The following is an 18948-nucleotide window of genomic DNA, read 5'->3' as shown; positions in this document are numbered from 1 at the left end:
AGACATCCTTGAATGAGTGACACTCACTAGGTGATGTAAAAGCCCAAGGTTATTCCCCCACCCCCAAAGTTCCAATATGCCTTCCATGATTGGTGTTATTATGACAAGGAAGCAAATGAATTAAGTTTTCAGCTAACTGGCAGTTAGGGACTATAAATTGAAAGGAATTGAGTAGCACTATAAGTAGAAATTAGAACTCTGTTATCAATTATCACAACCGATTGCTCTAATCTCTACATTAGCTTCGAGAGATGTAAAAAAGTATATATATATATATATATATATATTCAAGATAAATGATTGAGAAAAAATCAATGAGAAAAATAATAATTAACAACCTTTTCTCCTTGATTTTCTCTCAATCATTCACCTTAAAAAAAATGATGGCCAAGATACAAGTCTTGCATCTAAGGGCCTTATGTCTATCACTTTTCTATCTCTCTCTCACTCTTTCTTTATATATGTATGTGTGTGTGTGTGTGTGGAAAAGGCATTCCAATAGGTGGACATCTTCGAAAACTAAAATATCTTCAGAGTTAATAAAAGACTTCTCCAACTTTATTCTTCTAGTTTTTTACTTGAACATATAAAAATAAAACTGCAATGTTCATGTTCTTGGTGGTTATTTAAGCTAAGAGGAGAAAACATAATAGAAAAATATGTGTTTACATGAACAAGTATATACAATAACCAACTTAGTAAAATTATTGAAATAATCACAATGAATCCATTGAATGATGATAAACATAGAAATAAGATGTGAATATTTAATGAGACATGAAAAATATAATTTAAAAGAGACCATATTATATGGTGCCCTTTAAATATATGAGAATTCTCTATGTTATAACACAATGCTCCACTATGGAATCCTGCCATGTATTAACACACTTGGATAACAACAAAGGAGATAACCAGTCTAAACATAGTGGCATACTTTGGAGCTCTGATGATAGCTCTTGACTATGTAATGACATTGAACTTGGTTCTGTTCTTAGTCAAAGGTGGAGGAATGACCACCAGAGCAAAAACTATCTTCGCATTCTCATTTAGCATTTCTATCATCATGAAAAGTTCTAAAATATGTTTCTTTTGAAGTAGTTTAACCGAGTTCTTTCTGCAACACCTCAATGCCAAGAAAGAAATACAACTCTTCCAAATCTTTTAAAGCAAATTCCTTCATATGTTTTTCAATCAAATGAGTAATATACCCATGATTGTTTCTGTAATAATTATATAATCAACATAACCTAAAACAAAAAAAAAATCACTTTGTCTTTCTTTAGAATAAACCAAGATGTGTTTGAAAGAGATTCAACAAATTCAATAGATTTGAAAAAGAAATTTAAGTTGGAGAATCAAGCATGGGGGCTTCCCTAAGCCCATAAAGTGATTTTTGCAGCTTGCAAGCATGTTCATGAAACATATTATTTTCAAAATCATAATGTGTTCAATATAAATAGTTTCAAATAAATATTTATGAAATAAGGTACTATTCTCATCTAATTTTCAAAACCAAGAGATTGTTCAATATAAACCATTTGAAATAAATATATGTGATATTATTCCCATATAATTGCTCGATGGCCCACTGTCTACTTAATGCAATAGAAAGAATAAGTCTAATGGTAGTTTATTAGTAGATGTTGATTGAACTCATGTGTCACAAGACGATCGAGCTTTATATTTTCCAATGGTCTGTCTACTTGATGCTTAATTTTCCAAACCCATTTACAACTAACAATATGTGAATCATGTTGACATGCGAACTGAAATCCTAGCTTTGTTACCATTAAGAACATTAGTTTCTTTTTGCATGGCTGCTTGCCAATTAGGATCCTCACAAGCCTCCCAGAAAGAGATGGTCTTAGACTGACTTGCAAAACAAACAACAAGAGCATCAAGAATATGATATTTCTAGCATAAAATGTTATAAGCTTAAGAGTCCCATCACATGACTTGGTCACCACATGATCAGTTTGGCCAAAGGCCTTTTTTCTCATTGTGTCAACTTGGATAACTTAGTGAAAGTACATACCCCATTCCTTCATTAAAAGTAATTCAAAACAAATTAAGAATATTTTACATTTTTTCACTTTCCTAATATGAGCTCTTTGTTAAGTGAACTATTTTCAACTCCACTGGTTTCAATAGCTAAAACATTAATTACTTGGCAAGGCCTAAAACAAATAAAGGTCCATGGATTTACATCATGCTTACTTGATAAGGCCTAAAAGCAAAAGAGGCATGTTTTTTGCTACATCATTACGTTTGTCTAGATTATTGGCAAACTCTTTAACACTTCTTGTTTTTTCACGATATATAAAGCATGTATTTTTTTTGGGGCAACCACACATTGTCACAATGTTTTGCTTCTTTCCCTTTATTATTTTTATATTGATTCCTTTAGTATATGTAAGCTTTTTTCTTTTTTTGTATGATTTATCTGAGTATCAAACTCATTCATATTTGCACATGCTTCATAAAACTCAAAAAAACATTTTTGCCATTAACAAACTCAGTGCCAATTGATGAAGTGGACAACATAGGTATTATTAGAACATATTCTCCGCTTATAAGGTGGAACAAAACATATTCCTCTCCACTTTAGTCACAACTGCTCGTATTTTCTTATGCTCAAATTTTGACTCTATGTTGTTAGACATTCCTTCATCTAATTGCCCAAAAGAAATCCAACATTATAGTTAAAATTTTCTTTTGTTATTGAATAAAAAAACATCAAATTAATAAGTCAATAAACAAGATGGCTAAGGAAATCCAACAAATTTGCAACAATATTACATGCAAGTGCAACTGAGTGAAAAAAAAAAAGTAATTTGTTGAAACAACCAAACTATGACTCTATGAGCTAGTTTCTCTTTGCCACTAGATAATCAAATGAAATTGGTAAGAAAAATGACTGCTAAAATTTTGTTATAGTAATTGTTCTCAATAAATATTAGAAAAATCATGTTTATCAAACAATGTGAGGAAATATCAAATGCAGCAATGGAAAACAAAACCTATATTAATTCATGATAATTCGTTAAATAATAAAGTACACAACAATTAGTTTGGAAATAAAGAATATTCTCATGATTGTATTATACATTTGAAGCAATTTTTAAAAGCTTGGTTCAAACCAGTGTGGGACTTGGTTATATCCAAAACATGAAAATACATTTCGATAACTCGTTCAAATCGCATGGTCAATTCATTTATTTCACTCAAAATTTAGTGATGAAGTACTAGTTTTTTATGTTGATTTCTTTGTAGCCAATTTGTAAATGAAAAGTTAAGTTTGTTTAAAGTAGCATTCAGGTACAGTCATCTACTGATTCTAATTGGACAAAATAGTTTCTTTCCATTGAACCTTACAATTTTAGATAATATATAAATGCATGTTTAGTTTTTTTTGCTGTTGGATAGTTATAATTGTTAAGTATCATGATTTTTAGTGCTTGTTTTGTTTTCTTTTATTGATATTTTGATACTTAATACTCAATTATGTTAAATTACAAAACTAAGATTAACCTATTGTTTGGTTTCTTGTTATTGCATAACTTAGTCATTATTTTGCTTGATGTTGTTTTACTTATTTGTAAATTATACAAGCAAATAGGCCATCGCACAACCTTTTTTACATTTAAGTAACATGATATATATTATTTTTCTTTTCACAAATAATAGTTAACAAAACCCAACTCAAGTCATTGAGTTAACCCATTGGGTAATGAGTTGGTAATTGATGACTCAAGTTTCGAGAAACTGGGTTTTAGAACATTACTCAAACGAAAATAGGTTATATATATATATATATATATATAACTATGACTATTAGGTGCAAGATATAGAATTATCTTGGCGATTCATATTTTTAAGATGAAAGGTTGAGAGAAAATTAATGAGTTAAAGAAGATAAAATATTTCAGGTAACAATTTTTTTTCTTGATTTTTTCTTAGTTTTCCATTGGAAAAGATCAATAGCTAAAAGGATTTCACGGCCTTGGTCACATACCTGTCATTTTTTTCTCCCTATATATATATTATTGATTTTTTTCTTTAAAAATTTAGAATTTAGAAAAAAAAAGAGAAAAATTTTCCCTCATTTGATTCAACTAGTGGGTCAAAGAGAATGAGAAGTCTCCAATATTTTTTATTTTTTTGAAATATATTTGTAATAAGGAACATTTACTTTTTTTTTATGAAAAATAGTTTTTTCTAAAAACTTTATTGAGTTGATAATGGAAGGAAGTTTTGTACATATACTTTTCATTGTTTTGAATGTGAGGAAAAAATAATTTTGAATTTGTTTTTGAGTGTTTGATAGAAGATAACAGATATATTGAAAAGTTGCCTTTGAGCTTACATTAGACTTTAAAATGACAGTTCATGTGTATTTTACCCTTGATTACACATATTCATATCTTTATGAATAGTATATTACCCATATTATATTAAACATAACTTTTCAACTAGAAAAGTTACCATGAAAAATTCTCTGCATTAGCTTCTTATGGGTGAGTGAAAGGATGATGACTCGCCACCCATAAAAGAGCCTAAGGCTACGTTTGATTGTAGCGGGAAAATTGGAGGGGCGGGTGAAAACTGTACGACCAGTTGAAATTTCAATTGCTGTGAGTTGAGAGCATCAAACGTGTGAAATTTTCATGCGAATTTTTCGCACGATGGGAGTAAAATTAACGCAGAACAAAATTTTTTCCGCAAACAAAATTTTGAGCCGTTAGGGCTCAAAATTTCGTCCTCCTTTTCTCTCGGTTTCCCCTTCCATCGAAGCCCTCGCGTTTTTCCCCTTCTGCCTGAAGTCCCCTTCTCCTCTGTCACTGCCTGAAGCTCCCTTCTTCGCTGTCGCTGCTCTTGTTCTCCTTCTCTCCATCACAGGCCTCCGTCTTCCTCTTCCTCCTCCACGCTGCCTCTCTTTCGCTGCCTTTTGCTCTCCATCCTTGTGTCTTCCTCTTTGCCGAAGCTGCCTGAAGGCATCGATTTCTCTTGCTTTTCGTCTGCAATCAAACTACTCTTCGTCGCTGCCTCTTCCTCTAAGTCGAAGACATCTATCGTTGCCTCCTGAAGCTGACAATCGAAGCTCTCCATCCACAGCGTCTTCGTCTTTATCGAAGCAGAAGATCCCCTCTTTGTCGGTAAGGTTGCCTCCCCCCCCTCTCCTTCTATTTCTGCTATAGGTTCCCTGATCTCTTTCTCCTCTCTCCCTCTACAGGGTCGTTGTCTCTTTGCTCTCCGTTTGAAATCGTTTGCTCCTTCTCCCCTGCGGTTCTTGAGGTCCCAGGAGGAAAGACGTTCCAATCGACTTCCCTACAGGTATACAACAACTTGTTCGACTGTGAATGGTGATATGCTTCAATCCTTTTGTTGTGTCCCTTTGTGTTCATGCCTGGCTTTTTTTCTGCTCTTATGTTACCGACGGAGGTGTTTGTTTACGTTAGAGCTGAGATTTGAGGTGATCTGAGGCCTAAGGGGGCTTTCAGATCCAACGTAAGACCTCCCTCCCATGGGACCTCAGATTTGAGGTTTTAGCCACATACTCAGGAACTTAGCTCTTCATTTTTTAGACCAAGGATACAACTATGAGATTTACATGATAAAGGAGGAAATAATGCATAGAGAAAGATGAAAAAGGAAAAGATAACGAAAAAGATAAAGGAGGCAATAATGCATCTGTTGGAATTTCTCCATTTTCTTGTGGCCGGTCAACTTGTGAAAAAAAAGGTTTGATGCCTGCAGAAACCCTTGTATTCATTATATTGCAGCATATTAGGATATGCTGCTCCTTTTCCAAAGTGGGTTCACATTCTCTAATGCTTAGGTAAAGTTTGTATCCACAGCTAGACATTTAGACCCTAACATCAGGCTTGAAATCCATACGACATTTATCACAATAAATATGTCGATGAATCTTACTTTCTTTTTTTTTGTTGTTGTTTCGCTTGTTCTTTTTCCTTGCACATCTTGCTGTGTTATTGTTTGATCAGAACGCGATCACCATGCTTCCTCTTGTTATACATTGCTTGCATTTAATTTTACAAAAGAATGACACTCTTTGCTCGATTGCCATCTTCCGCCTTCCATCTCATTTGTGGGGTTTCGAGATTTAAGAATTGTGTTAAGGAGAATGTTTGGTAATTGTGCAAGGTCTTTGTTGAAAAAAAGATGGAAATCTCAAAGTTTCAATTTTTACTCACGTGAAATTGGAGGAGAACCAATAAAACAACAATTTCCAACGGTCAGGAAAAAAATCTCTCCTAATTTTTACCATGTGCACCAAACACAGTTAAATTTAACCTACAAAAAACTACCATGTGCATCAAACACAGTTAATTTTGCCCTGCAAAAAACTTCTCTGCAATCAAACAGGACCTCAAATGAGAAGAGGGTTAAATTTCATCCTGTACTTTTTTCTAGAAAAATTTACTGTAGTAAATTTACCACGTTAAATTCTTCATTGCAATCAAACACAGCCTAAAGTACTCCATTTTCTATATTTTTAGGCCCATTCAAATAAGTGGAACTTTATTGTAGAGATTGGACTTTAGTTCAAATTTGATGTAAAATTTTAATAGCAGACAAATACATAGCTTTAATGCCAGGAGTTTTGGTGTTATTATGAAACTTTAGTACCAACATTAAAGTTCCACTTGAATAAGTTGAATGTTAATGGTAAAAAAGAAATTTTGCCTATTAACTTCTCAATGCCTCAAACAAAAGTTCTATACAATTAAACAAATGAGGCAAAAAGAAGGTGAAACAAGAATTCTACAAAGGTACCTAATACTAAAACTTAACAGTTTTATACTTGGGGTATTTAATTTCATGTGTTCAAACAAACTCGCCTAGGCTTGGTCTTAAGTTACCCCACGTGACCTGGGTTTGTACTAGACTCATGACCAACTCGATCTAAACCAGGTATAAGTCCTTGGTGGCTTTGAAGATCTGCTGCCTGTCGTTCGGGTCCGGTCCGTGATGCTCCGCCTGCTCCTCCCTCAATAGCACCCTTGAAGTTTTCGACTGTGTCAATATTAAAATGACAGTGATGCACCTTTCAACTCAAGTATCATGCAATTATAGATTACCACTCAAAATGTAGAGGCATAACATCCACAAAAAATCAACCATTGAAACACTCTACCTTTTAAGTCAATACTTCCCCTAAAAAAACGTACTAATATTTTTAAAATCATCAAAAACCCATTGTATGGGTTTCTCACAAAACAATGAAAGTTTGTTTTTTTTTTTCAAAATTGTTTTTTATTTTTATTTTTGTTTGTTGTCAAAATAAAAAACAAAGCGAGCCGATTCATCCCGATTCCATGATGTGGCACGAACCGTTTTTGTTTTGTTGCCCTACTGAAAAACGATCCACTTTCGAAGCCCGATACGGGCAAAGAATTTGCCTCCCAGATATCTACGAATCCATGCTCGGCCTTTTTCACCCAAGCGCCATCACAGCCACACGATTCGATTCATCGAATATGGGCCGTCGGATGAACGCGACGGCGTAGGAAGAACACCGTCTGCCGGGCGGACTCGCCCGAAAATTCAAATGCGGTTTAGTTTATATTTTTCCCATCTATTTGCTTGTCCCTCCTCCTGTTCTTTCTCTCCCTCTCCCCGTTTCTCTCTCTCTCTCTCTCTCTCTCTGTCTCAGAGGAGGAGCCGAGGTAGTAGATATCGACGATGTCTGGAGCGGCTCAGGAAGAGGACAAGAAACCGACCGATCAGTCTGCACATATAAATCTCAAAGTAAAGGGTCAGGTTGGTCATTGATCTTCCTTTACTCGATTTCTGCACCTGTCATGATAGTGGCGATTGTTTGGTTACCAGGTCTCTGTCTGTTGATTGGTCCGTCGCTTCTTCCGTAGGTGTTTCTGGTATTTTAAAGTTCATTGCCTCAGTGCGATCCTATTCCTTTTTCTTGTTAGTTCTTTCGTGTGACGATGTACTGGGACGGCGGTGTTCCTGTGGACGTGCGCTATGGAGATGCACTTGAAAGTTAGGGTTTGATGGGCTGTATTGTTTGCTTTGGCGTAGGTTCGGCTGATTGTGTTGGCACATGATCCTTTTTGTTTGAGACTTTAGTGCTTTCGCTGAAACTGTGAAGGTGCCCAGAAGATTGTGCTGGTTTTGTTACTTGTTTCGATATGGGTTTTGATTGTGGAGTTGTTATGGCTTGCTTTCCGCCGTGGATGTTTTCTTTTTGTGGTTTATTCTTCCCATATTAGTGGGTTACAGTTCATACTGTTCATTTTCTGAGGAAGACATGATTAAAAGTTTGCTCTTTTCGTGGGTGCAATTTTGGCAGATCTTGGTTTCCTCTACAGCAATGTTATGTATCTTCTGGTTCTCTGTGGGGGTTTTGTTAGTCCTGATATGTGTAACGTTATATGTTTTTAACATGTTAAGATTTTCCCGTTTAGATATTGAAATCTAGTCTGACAGTTCTCAATCATTTGTTTTGAATTTTCTAACGGGGGTTTCTCTGGTTGTCTTCTATGCCAGTTATCAATGGCATCATTAGTTGCGGCTTAATGGTTGTCGATGGATTGACGACTACTATATGTGCTTGTTAGCAATATATGCAAGCGAGAGAAATTCCTTTTGAAGACATGTAGATACATATGCGTTGACTTAATTTGTAGCGTAGAGTGACCACAGACATAGACACGTTTGAGTCTTTCTGGCTTCTAGAAGGTACCGTCTCGTTGGCTTAAAGCATTCGTTAGACCAATTAGGTTACATGTGAGCTTATATCAAGTGATGTGATCTCATTCATTTTGACTTTTCTGTTTGTGACTTTGTATCTCATTGTTGTGTAGAGTGTGACTATTCTGGTGCTTGATAAACTTTGTTTGCTTGATAGTCAGAGCTTTTCCATGTTTCTTTAACATGTACGAGTAAAGTTATGAAAGTTGTACAGGAATTTGACACATTTAGCTCCAGTTGTTTAAGTTCTATATGGTTTGGAATCTTTGGATGCCTTGTTAGCAAATTTCTTGTATGTACTCGTATTCTTTCCACGTGGATGTGATTTTTACAGTTTTTTAATTATTAAATAGCATGGCATGGCCTATAACTGGGCTTCTTGTTTTGGGATATCTATACCAGTTGGCTTTTCTAATTAATTTTTGTTGTTTCATTATTTACTTAAAGTGGATGGAGAACAAGTAAAGCTGAGAGTGCATGTGCCTGTGAAGGGCTAATGACATTTGAAAGAAGCAGGGCCATGTGATTACTCATCAGTGATCAGCATATTTTATTCTTTTTCTTTTTCATGGTCATTACCTAAGGGTTGATGATGAATGATAAGTTGATTACATTGGTCTGAACTATTGTCATTGTCTATGCACAATACTCTTAGCGAAAATATTCAATGAATGAACATTTATTGATATTTCTTTGCAGTTGTTTACACATGTAGTGTGTCCTCACTCGCTTACCAGGCTGCAAAATCTATCAACTAATGCGATTGAGATAATTTCTTGCTATATCAGCTTTGTTCTGATAGACACAAATGACATTTCACATATATATGCTGCTTTACTTATGGCTTTTTTGCCCACAATTGGTTGCTTTTATTGTCAATGACAAATAAAAAAGAAGTGCTTTGCAAGTTTGCAGGCCTTTCCAACATAATTTACTTTTGTCCTTACATAACTTTCACACAAGCAGCTACTGCTTTGGAAATTACCTTTAAAACTGAACTGCGAGATCTCCTAACATCATATTAATTTTTGTGCATGTAATGTCCTCCTGAAGCCCTGAAGTCCTCCTTTTCTTTACATATTTGGGGTTGTCTAAGCTGTCTTTTATAGCTTGAGGTCCCTTTCCTTGCTCTTTCAGCCTTGTTTAAAAAGTTGGATCAGAAATTCATGACTTATTACTGAGACATGAATGTTATATCAAATATTTTGGTGTTGATATGAGATTTAAGCTTAATTGGGCTAACCATTGGAGGTTGCTGGATTTTGAAGCAGATGCTGAGGAATCTGTGGCAGCTTGTTTTGGGAGTTGGATAAAGCAGGATTTAATGCAGTTTGGAGAGTGATTGTTGCCACCTGTCCCATAAATCACCTGCCACCTAAGAAAGGTGGTAGCTTTCAAACACAACATTCAGTGCCACTTTTGATAATCAAACATCATTTTTGGAGATACATGCACATAATTGGTGAATGGCTGCTTTGTTTTTTCTTTTTCCCTCCATTCTTCATGTTAATTTTCAGAACTTTAGGTTGTTTGATGAACCCATGATTAAAATCTCTCTTTCTAGTCCCAAACTAGATGATTTTAAATGCCAAATCCATCACAGATTCCTTAGTTCCTTCCCCTGGAATCTTCATTTCCACTTCCAAAAGTGCCCTTAATGTTCGTTTTGCACCTCAAGTGTGTTCCCATTTGCTAGTTCAACACCCATCAAAAGGGGGCAAATCAGGGAGCACCAGCTCCTGAACAATGAATAGAGTAGAAGGGGTCTCCAGCTTCCATATTGGAGTGGGGAGCACTTTCTCCTGGATGACCACAAGAGGAAAGTGAGGGTGCTAGCCTGGACAATCAAGCGATAGAGTGTTTTGCATATTTTTTTCATTTAGTTAATGCTTCTAATCCTTTGGTTGTTGCAGAAACAGCACGTGGGCTGGCAGCTACGTGCACTACACTAGTACCTTGTCCTTGTGTTAATTCTTTCACAAATTTGAACCTGCATGTATCTTCAGTGTCAAATAAAAATCCTTGAGCTTTAAACATTTATTAGAAATTCTGAGTAATTAATTTTTGAAGTGTCAGAAAACATATGCGTGTTGTGATTTCATCTATCTTGTATTTTGATATTGTATTATGTTGATTTTAAGCGATGTTAGCAATATTTGTGCGTATTGGCCTACGGACATTGTGTCTACCTCTCACTGCGAGTTTGAGACCATCTCAAAATATTGGTTGATATGGGGCTTATTTGAGTGAGTTTGAGACCATCTCAAAATATTGGTTGATATGGGGCTTATTTGAGTCATATAAGTCAAGTCAGCCACTATTTGAAACAAATAATGTAAAGTTATATTTGTAGTTTTTAACCTAAAATTCATTTTTATGGCCGATATGGCCAATACTAGCGGATACTTCTTGTTATCTGAGGATGCTGACTGAGACAGAATCTGATAATGACAACATTGCTTTTGCAGTGAAAAAATTCAGCTTTTTAAGTGCTTGGTGCAACCTTACCAGTTTTTTGGTCCACGTGTTTCTGTTACCAGTAATGTCATGGTTTATGCTTGGTGATTGCATGAGCAAGTCGGGATAGTTCCTGCAGAGACATTTAGTTAAGGAATGTATTCATGTTTGATGAACTACACATTCAGTCATTTAATGCGGAGACATATTACTTTCCCGAGATCTTTTGCTCTTCTGCACCAAGACTACTGTACTTTACTTTGAATCTGTGAAAGTGAATGTACGATATTTGATGGAAACAGTATCGTTTTTTCTAACCACATAAGCTTTCATTTTGTAGGATGGCAATGAAGTCTTTTTCAGAATTAAGCGCAGCACTCAACTGCGGAAACTCATGAATGCATACTGTGACCGGCAGTCTGTAGATTTTGACTCCATTGCTTTCTTATTTGATGGACGTCGATTGCGTGGAGAGCAGACACCTGATGAGGTAATCTTTCTAGCTCTGGATATGTTTTGGCAGAATTCCTTAGGGATCTTTCATCCTTGTGATGTCTGTGGAGAAAGGTCCTAGTTTATATTTGAGAAAGTCATCCTTGTGAAATTGGCGTGCATGTGTTTCCACTACTTGTTTGTCATATTCTGCAATCTGTTCATTAGATGTAGTCAAATTTTAGTAACGATTTATTTTTTGTGGGGAATTTATTTCAAGTGCATTTGCAACTGTGAACCTCCAAGACACTGCCTAGTTCAAAGTGGGGGGTGTGTATGTGCGCGCATGCACTTGCGTGCATTATTTCCTGAGGTTTTTTCCCATTTTTTGCCCAGTATTTCTGCCCTAAACAAAAGTTATGCACCTGTTCTTTTGGCTGCTATTTACGGTCAACTGCTTCACATTTATGAATTGCAGCTTGAGATGGAGGACGGGGACGAGATAGATGCAATGCTGCACCAAACTGGTGGAGGGGGGAATAGTTCCCCTTGAATGGACTTGGTTAGTCCTTCCCATTATTCTGTTACTATATGCGGTAGCTGTATGTAAAGATTGTCCCCAAAAACTCGGTCTATATGAAAGTAATATCTTTTCTCTCCCTTGCTGTTTGCTGAAAACAGAGGAAAGAATTGGTGGTGTATCTTACTGCTGGTCTCATGCCCTGATTAAAATACATGTGCATTGCCTAGTAGGCTGGCTAGTCTTGCGATCGACACAGGCTAATCAGTTATATTTCCGTGTGTTAATACGTTGTATGTAGTCAGAGAAACCTGTCGAACTCTCATTTGCTCTGTTTAGTTTATTTTGGATCTGATGCACTTATAGCAGGTATGATTATACCATCAACAGTTTGTTTTTTACACTGATCGTCCTGCCTCTAATACGGGTGTAACCAGAATAAGAATCCCGAGGGGGTTGGTGCAGCACCTCCATTGCAATGCGCAAGTTGAAGCATGTTAGAGGCAGCATCCTAAAACACCAAAAGCTGACCTTGTACTTTTGCTGGGGGTGGGGGCGTGGGTGGGTTTCATCTCAGTTGGGTCATGCTCATAGGAAGACAAATCCAAGGTGTCTAAGACGAGAGTGCTAGGTTAAAAAAGCAATCAGCATTAGAAGGTTGTCTAATCATAGGCTGTGCAAATTTGTTGTCTATTTTTTCTCCTATCCTAAGGAAGCGGCACTGTTCGGGCATGAGATTTCAGAGAAATTAAAAACTAAAATTATATCGTGTCGCTTTATGCAGCATTAGAAGGCTACTCGGGTCTGTGCTTGCTTAGCTGGAGCAGATGGCGGTGCACATGAAAGTTGAACTCTCACTGCCTTCCTAACTTTAAAAGCAAGTCACTGAACTAACGCCCTTGGGAATTTCGTTCTGTCACTCAACATGGAAAAGCATAGGGTTTTAGCTGCCATTTTACCTTGGCTGGTTGAGTTTGAAATGTAAATTTAATAGGGCAAGGTCGAAGAAGTCGTGCTGAGAGAAAGGGTAACTCTCGAAACTTGGAAGGTGAACCGAATAATCTCGTATGAGTAGGTAACATGGGGAATAGAAAATTCTGCATAACTCAGAAATAGTTTGTGTAAATTGCTACAAGCAGAACGCAAGTGATCTGAAGTCATTAAGCCAGGACATGCCCTTATCAAACGATAACAACAGTCTTAGCTTCCCACTTCGTTTCTTGTTTTACAGCCATCTGAAATTTTGGTTGCTCTTACAATTTGACTATTGGTTTAGAACATCGGGACAACAATTGCTGCAAAGTTTGTAATTGTTTTCTGGTACTGAAACAACATTTCCATCCACCAACATCGACTAATTTCGATTGCATTTTCTGGTGTGGCAGAAACAGAAGTTCAAATGGTCCTATGCTGATGATTTCTCTGCAGAAAAACGACTTAACTTAATGGGTTAGTCCATATTCATAGATTATTGGAGCAGGCACGTGGATCTTGCTTTTATGCATATCGTTAAAACCATTTCAAATTGGCTTTTGATGTCAAATTTGCTAATAGAATACGTTCGTTTATTTCCTCAAAGCATGCCCTTAAAAAGACGAGAGTTACCAGAGAATTGATGAAAACCGATGCTAACCGACGCATGAGCCAGAAAAACAAGTTTCTTTAATAGCTTTTTTCTATTCAGTTTTTTAATTTAGAAAAAGTCTCGCGATGGCATGTTGCCCAAACATTGGTTTCTGCTACCAGATGGAAACCAATATTTACGATATTGATGGTTATACCAACAAAACGATCGACTCATCAGAAGAGTGCAAATGTCCAAAATATCTGATTTATCTGAGCTAGAGAGGCAATGGAACGAAGAAACAAATCCGAAATTTTGTTAGAATAATGAGGGAAGGTCCATACTTAAAGAGAGGCGGATGTTTTACAAACATTCCATTTTTCATGACCTGTACCCGTCGCCTGACGGATATCACGTGTCGTTGCGCTTCAGAAATCTACAAAATAATCTTATCTGAACCCAACCTTTAAGCTAAAAATGCGCTAACTTAAGTCTAAGCCAATGAGTTTCTCTTTCCCTGGAAATGGCCCTCTATTTTGCTCCCAATGGAGCCACCTTTTTGATGAACCTGTTTTGATTCTTTGACCCAAAACAACAAACAGAGATGCCAGAAAGGGCAAATATAAACCAGAGAAGACAAATGAAAAAGAATGAATGCTTAATTACACCTGTAGGAGAGAGAATTTTCTACTTCATTTACTTGTCACCATGAAATGGTTTCTAAAAAGTTGATTCAAGCAGGTAATTCGAGCTTGACATTATTCTTCCAGCTGCAAACAGAAAGGGAGCAGGGGGGAGCACAAACAGTGTAAGATAAAACTACTGGTATGCAGGTAGCAGGAGAACACGAAAAAAGAAAAGAAAAAAAGAAAACATACCTCCGCAAGTAATAATAGAAAAAATCAGCGTAGAGTGCTGTCTGAACCAGTCCCGCTATCCAAGCTGCAAGAATAATGGTGATGGGCGAAATGGATATGAGAAGGAAAGAATCATCTGATGTTGAAAACTTGCAAAAATCTTAATTGTAGTCATACTTATCCAGTGCACATAGTTCTTTTCTGTGAGATAGCGGTAAATCCAGTTCAGAATGTATAGGCTTCTGTAGCACCTGCGTAAAGGACATGAAATATAAAGTTTGAGCATCGGAAGTACGAAGCAATCATAACATAGTATTCTCATATCATGCTAGCAACAGAAGAATGTCAAAATATATTGCTTGAGCTTTCACATATCAATTCTCCATACTAATGATGGGGGCACACGGCACACCAACTACTGCTATTCTATCTGTGGTAACAGTAAATCTCTGATGGACAGCAATTTCCACGAAATATCAATTCTTGATAATCAAGTGTGACATGATAATCGTTCTCTCCTCAAGGAGACATCGTTGTGAACTTGTTTCTCTAACCTATGTGATTCTTCTAGACATTCCTGACTTTGTGAGATGATTTTTCTGCAATCGCTTATCACTGTTTTTGACTAACAGTTCCATTGTGAACTCTTGCCCCCCCATATACCATTCATTGATGTTCACTAGCTGTATCCAAATGTTAGACAATTTCCTGTGTCAGTGGAAATGCTTTAATGCTCTATATTGACTTTCGTCTCTATTCTCCTATATTAAAATTGCACTAAAAACTTGATTAACTGGTCATATAAAAAGTAATTAAGATGCATAAGTGGCCCCTTCTCGTTTAGACCCTTATAAGCTCGATATAAAGAAGTAACCTTCTCAAGTATGACTATGAGCAATAGGTGACAGCCGGAATTTTACAGAAATTGGAGATATATAGGATGGAACTAGTTATGAACCCTTACCCAAGAAGGAAAACATATTGTCCAGTCAAATTGTCAATGTTCCGTGTTCTTTGCAACAGCACCAGCTGAGGGAGTATGGCAACAGCTTCTAAATATATGGAGAAAGTCCACAGTACCTGTCATCATTGCTGCTTTGAAATTAATAAGAGGAACAAGATACATAGACATGAAGTATATATCTAATTATAACTTATCTAATTATAACTCATTGATGGCACAAAATGAGAAGACCTAGTTTCCTTTTGATAGGCACTGTACAGGATACCATATTAAAGAAGAAATAAAATACCTCCTTCAGTGTAAATTTCTCATGAATGAGAAGGGCTAAAATTAAGCATGGCAAGACTAGGAAAAAATGGCGAAAGGTGTCTTGTTCTTTATCATAAGATCTTCGAACAATCTTGTGATGGCGCATGTACCAAACAATTGAAAATGAGCTCCCCAGGAAGATCAATTTCATCACCGTATTATACAGCGAGATGTAATCTGTAAATATATCCAAGTATCGAGTAGCAAAAACCAGAAAATAGAGCTCTTGCGTCTTCAAAGATATACCTGCTCATAACAAGCATAATCTATGTTAAGCATGTAAAAGTGATGACAGCTCCTTCAACATTCCAGACTATATCAATTCGCACATGTAATCAAGGGAGTACAGGCCTCAAACAATCACACTAGTGAACATATAGCTGAAGACACAAAAAATTCTGACATCTGATTGCAAATGGAGCTTTTCCATACTAAAGAACTGCTGACCTACTATTGAGTGATTGAGGTATAAGATAAAGAGACACTAAATTCATGTTATTTGTTTGGAAAAAGTGGCTAATGAATTCATGTTATTTGTTTGAAAAAAGTGGCTAATGGCTTTCTTTTTCAGCTAGACAAGAACATGAATTCAGACAGACAACAGACCATGGGAACATATCAGCGTGGTGCATTAAAAGAACTGAAAATAACTTTTACTTCTAAACTTGGACCTCTATTTTACGACTATTTAATTTACCAATTTTCAACCATATTCCAACAAAAGGAAAACAGAGAGAGAACATAAAATGCGGACATCATGCACGTTATGCATTTATGGTTCAACTCCATTGCACAGCAAAAGCTGAAGACAGCCTAACAGAAGGATTAAGTGTCACGACCCAGTCCACTCGCACACTGGGTTCTTGGTCTAGTGGATCCAAACCTGCCCCTCAGTAGCTTCTGTTTCTCCCTTAAAAGGGCTAGGAATCATGACAACTAATCACTTAACAACCCCCTTTACAAGTCTAGTTAAAAAAAAAAAAAATCACAATTTTAAATATGAGACTAAACTTTTGAAGTGTTACAATCCACTCCCTTTAAGGCACACATGTCCGCACGTGTGGGACCCAGGTATGAATGTTGAACTGACTCTAATATCAAATGCCACGACTTGACACATTCTCACACCGGGCTTGGGCTTCTAGCCCAACAGATCCCAACCCGCCCCTTAGCAGATTCGGTTCATTCCCGAAAAGGGCTAGGCACCAAGATAACCAATCATTTAACAGCCCCTTCTATAAGTCCTCCAAGATTCTTCACAATCTTAAATACTAGACTAAACTTTTGGGTGTTAATTAAATCCTCTGTTGCTATCAAGAGGCTAGAGCTATTCTCCTAGAGATTAGAATTCAAACAACTCGTGAGAAGTTGAGAAAATAATGAGTACGGTATTGGCCACGTCCAATTGACTGACATTATTCAAGTTCGTATTATCATCACTTGGAAGCCATCTTTTTCTGTCTGACAATTGCATCTCCAGGTTGGAACCACATTAGTCACTAATGAATCGTCATTACAGGGAAATAAATTAATCTATGATAAAGATGAAAATGGTTTTCAGGAAAGTCGCACAAACTGCAGATGAATCGTAACCAACGTCAGATAGATTAGCTGCAAGAGTCAAGATGCAGATCACTTATTAGCTTATCCAACATGGCTGCCTATAAGAGACACTTTGTAGCCGTAAAAAGTAAGCATTCCAATCGAACATAATGACTATTATCCCAAATCCCCTTCACAATAGTGTCGGATCTGGTTGGAATCAATCAAATCAAGATATAGAGAAACTCATGAAGAATTTCGAATTCAATTCCAGTTCTCATTCGCCTACATTACATATATTAAGCAATCTACAAGATCCAACTCTCAATCTATCACTATATCTACCACATATGGAGCTGAATTCTTTATACAAAACCTTATGAAAAATACCAGCTCGTAATTCTTACAGACAGCCTATCTAGAGCTTCTGCTCAACCTCACTGAAATGCATCTAAAGCAAACCCAAATTACGAACACATAATTCCAGGAACGAGATCAACGTAATTGTCGGTAGTAGGATAAAAATGTCTTATTTTCATTTCACAATGTACTGGCGGGCAAGCAACTCGCCATAATTCAACACTTAAATTTCCTGTTTTCCTCTACAAGAGCAGAAAAACAGATTCCTCGTCATTAAAATGGACATAAATCCACAATAACAGATAAACACACACCATCAGAAAACACATAGTACATCAAGCTCCTAAACTTGGTAGATCTAGCTGGAAATGACGCAGATTGCACAATCTCAACAGATGGAACCCGCGCGAGACACGAGAATTTCAAATCTTAGGCTGCATTGTTCCCGATCTCCGCACAATTCCAACAACTTAATATCAAGATCGAGCAAAAGCCCGTAACAAAATTAAGCACGCACCTGCACATGATTTGATAGTGTGGATCTTGAGGAGTAAGACGAGGACGCTCAAGAGATGCGTCATATCTCCCGCTAACCTGAAGATATTCATCTTTAATCCCACGAAAAAACAGCGAAAATGGTGCGAGAAAATGTGGAGGAGCCGATGTCCGCCTAGATCTTCTCTAAGGCTCCCGGGATCCTCCAAGGACGAAGAAAAAAAGGAAATGGAGCGAGAGAGAGAGAGAGAGAGAGAGCGAGACGCAGGGGAGGGAGAGAGAGGGGTCTCTGCTGCTCACCCGTGCGTCCGTTTTATTTGTAGAAAAGCAAGCGAGAGAGAGAGAGTGAGAGTAGCAGGCCGGATCTGTCCTTCGGGTCAAAATTGTATTTAAAGTTGAAAATATTACAAAATGGTGCCTGAGGAATGAGTAAATCAAGGTTCACCGATCAATTTACAATATTTACAAATAACCGCTAAACGCTTCCACTAAACTCTGAAGGAGCCACTCTATTCAGAACATCTGAACATGTAATCATAGAGGGATACTTTATGAAATTACCCCCACCTCCAATTCATCTTTTTTGTGAAATAAAAAAAAGAGGGTTGACAAATAGGGTTGCACAACGAGCCGAGCCAACTCAGGCTCGATTTGAACTCGTTCGAAAAAACTCAACTCATGCTCGACTTGTTTATAAGCGAGCCGAGTTCGA

General features: G+C 36.9%; 2 protein-coding genes across 3 annotated transcripts; one reads left to right on the top strand and one right to left on the bottom strand.

Moving 5' to 3' along the window:
- The first annotated feature begins 7610 nt into the window (after positions 1-7610).
- LOC116247637 (small ubiquitin-related modifier 2-like) lies at positions 7611-12500 on the top strand. 2 transcript variants are annotated; one of them, XM_031619863.2, is made up of 4 exons: positions 7611-7788; positions 11534-11683; positions 12104-12187; positions 12307-12500. In XM_031619863.2, the coding sequence occupies exons 1-3, from the start codon at positions 7711-7713 to the stop codon at positions 12176-12178; spliced, it is 303 nt and encodes a 100-aa protein (XP_031475723.1). In that variant the 5' UTR covers positions 7611-7710; the 3' UTR covers positions 12179-12187; positions 12307-12500. The 2 variants fall into 2 exon arrangements, with proteins under 2 accessions (XP_031475723.1, XP_031475722.1); XM_031619862.2 differs by having other exon boundaries at positions 7612-7788; positions 12104-12500.
- Positions 12501-13998: 1498 nt separating this feature from the next.
- LOC116247636 (ER lumen protein-retaining receptor) lies at positions 13999-18586 on the bottom strand. Its single transcript, XM_031619860.2, has 6 exons — positions 18259-18586; positions 15820-16085; positions 15531-15646; positions 14744-14817; positions 14588-14651; positions 13999-14479 (listed from the first exon to the last, which is right to left on the bottom strand). Exons 1-6 carry the CDS (start codon positions 18347-18349, stop codon positions 14443-14445), a joined length of 648 nt encoding a protein of 215 aa, XP_031475720.1. The 5' UTR covers positions 18350-18586; the 3' UTR covers positions 13999-14442.
- Positions 18587-18948: the final 362 nt, after the last annotated feature.

The sequence above is a fragment of the Nymphaea colorata genome, chromosome 2 (genome assembly GCF_008831285.2).
Source record: "Nymphaea colorata isolate Beijing-Zhang1983 chromosome 2, ASM883128v2, whole genome shotgun sequence".
Taxonomy (NCBI): domain Eukaryota; kingdom Viridiplantae; phylum Streptophyta; class Magnoliopsida; order Nymphaeales; family Nymphaeaceae; genus Nymphaea; species Nymphaea colorata.
This window is presented reverse-complemented; position numbering and strand designations above follow the sequence as displayed.

What these genes read in the sequence shown, in the direction of transcription:
- LOC116247637 (XM_031619863.2), top strand. Translation starts at nt 7,711, where the DNA reads ATGTCTGGAGCGGCTCAGGAAGAGGACAAGAAACCGACCGATCAGTCT. An exon ending in ATCTCAAAGTAAAGGGTCAG is followed by an intron (nt 7,789 to 11,533) that starts GTTGGTCATTGA and finishes TTCATTTTGTAG; the next exon opens with GATGGCAATGAAGTCTTTTT. An exon ending in GAGAGCAGACACCTGATGAG is followed by an intron (nt 11,684 to 12,103) that starts GTAATCTTTCTA and finishes TATGAATTGCAG; the next exon opens with CTTGAGATGGAGGACGGGGA.
- LOC116247636 (XM_031619860.2), bottom strand. Translation starts at nt 18,349, where the DNA reads ATGAATATCTTCAGGTTAGCGGGAGATATGACGCATCTCTTGAGCGTC. An exon ending in AGAAATTTACACTGAAGGAG is followed by an intron (nt 15,647 to 15,819) that starts GTATTTTATTTC and finishes CAATGATGACAG; the next exon opens with GTACTGTGGACTTTCTCCAT. An exon ending in CAATATGTTTTCCTTCTTGG is followed by an intron (nt 14,818 to 15,530) that starts GTAAGGGTTCAT and finishes TCCTTTACGCAG; the next exon opens with GTGCTACAGAAGCCTATACA.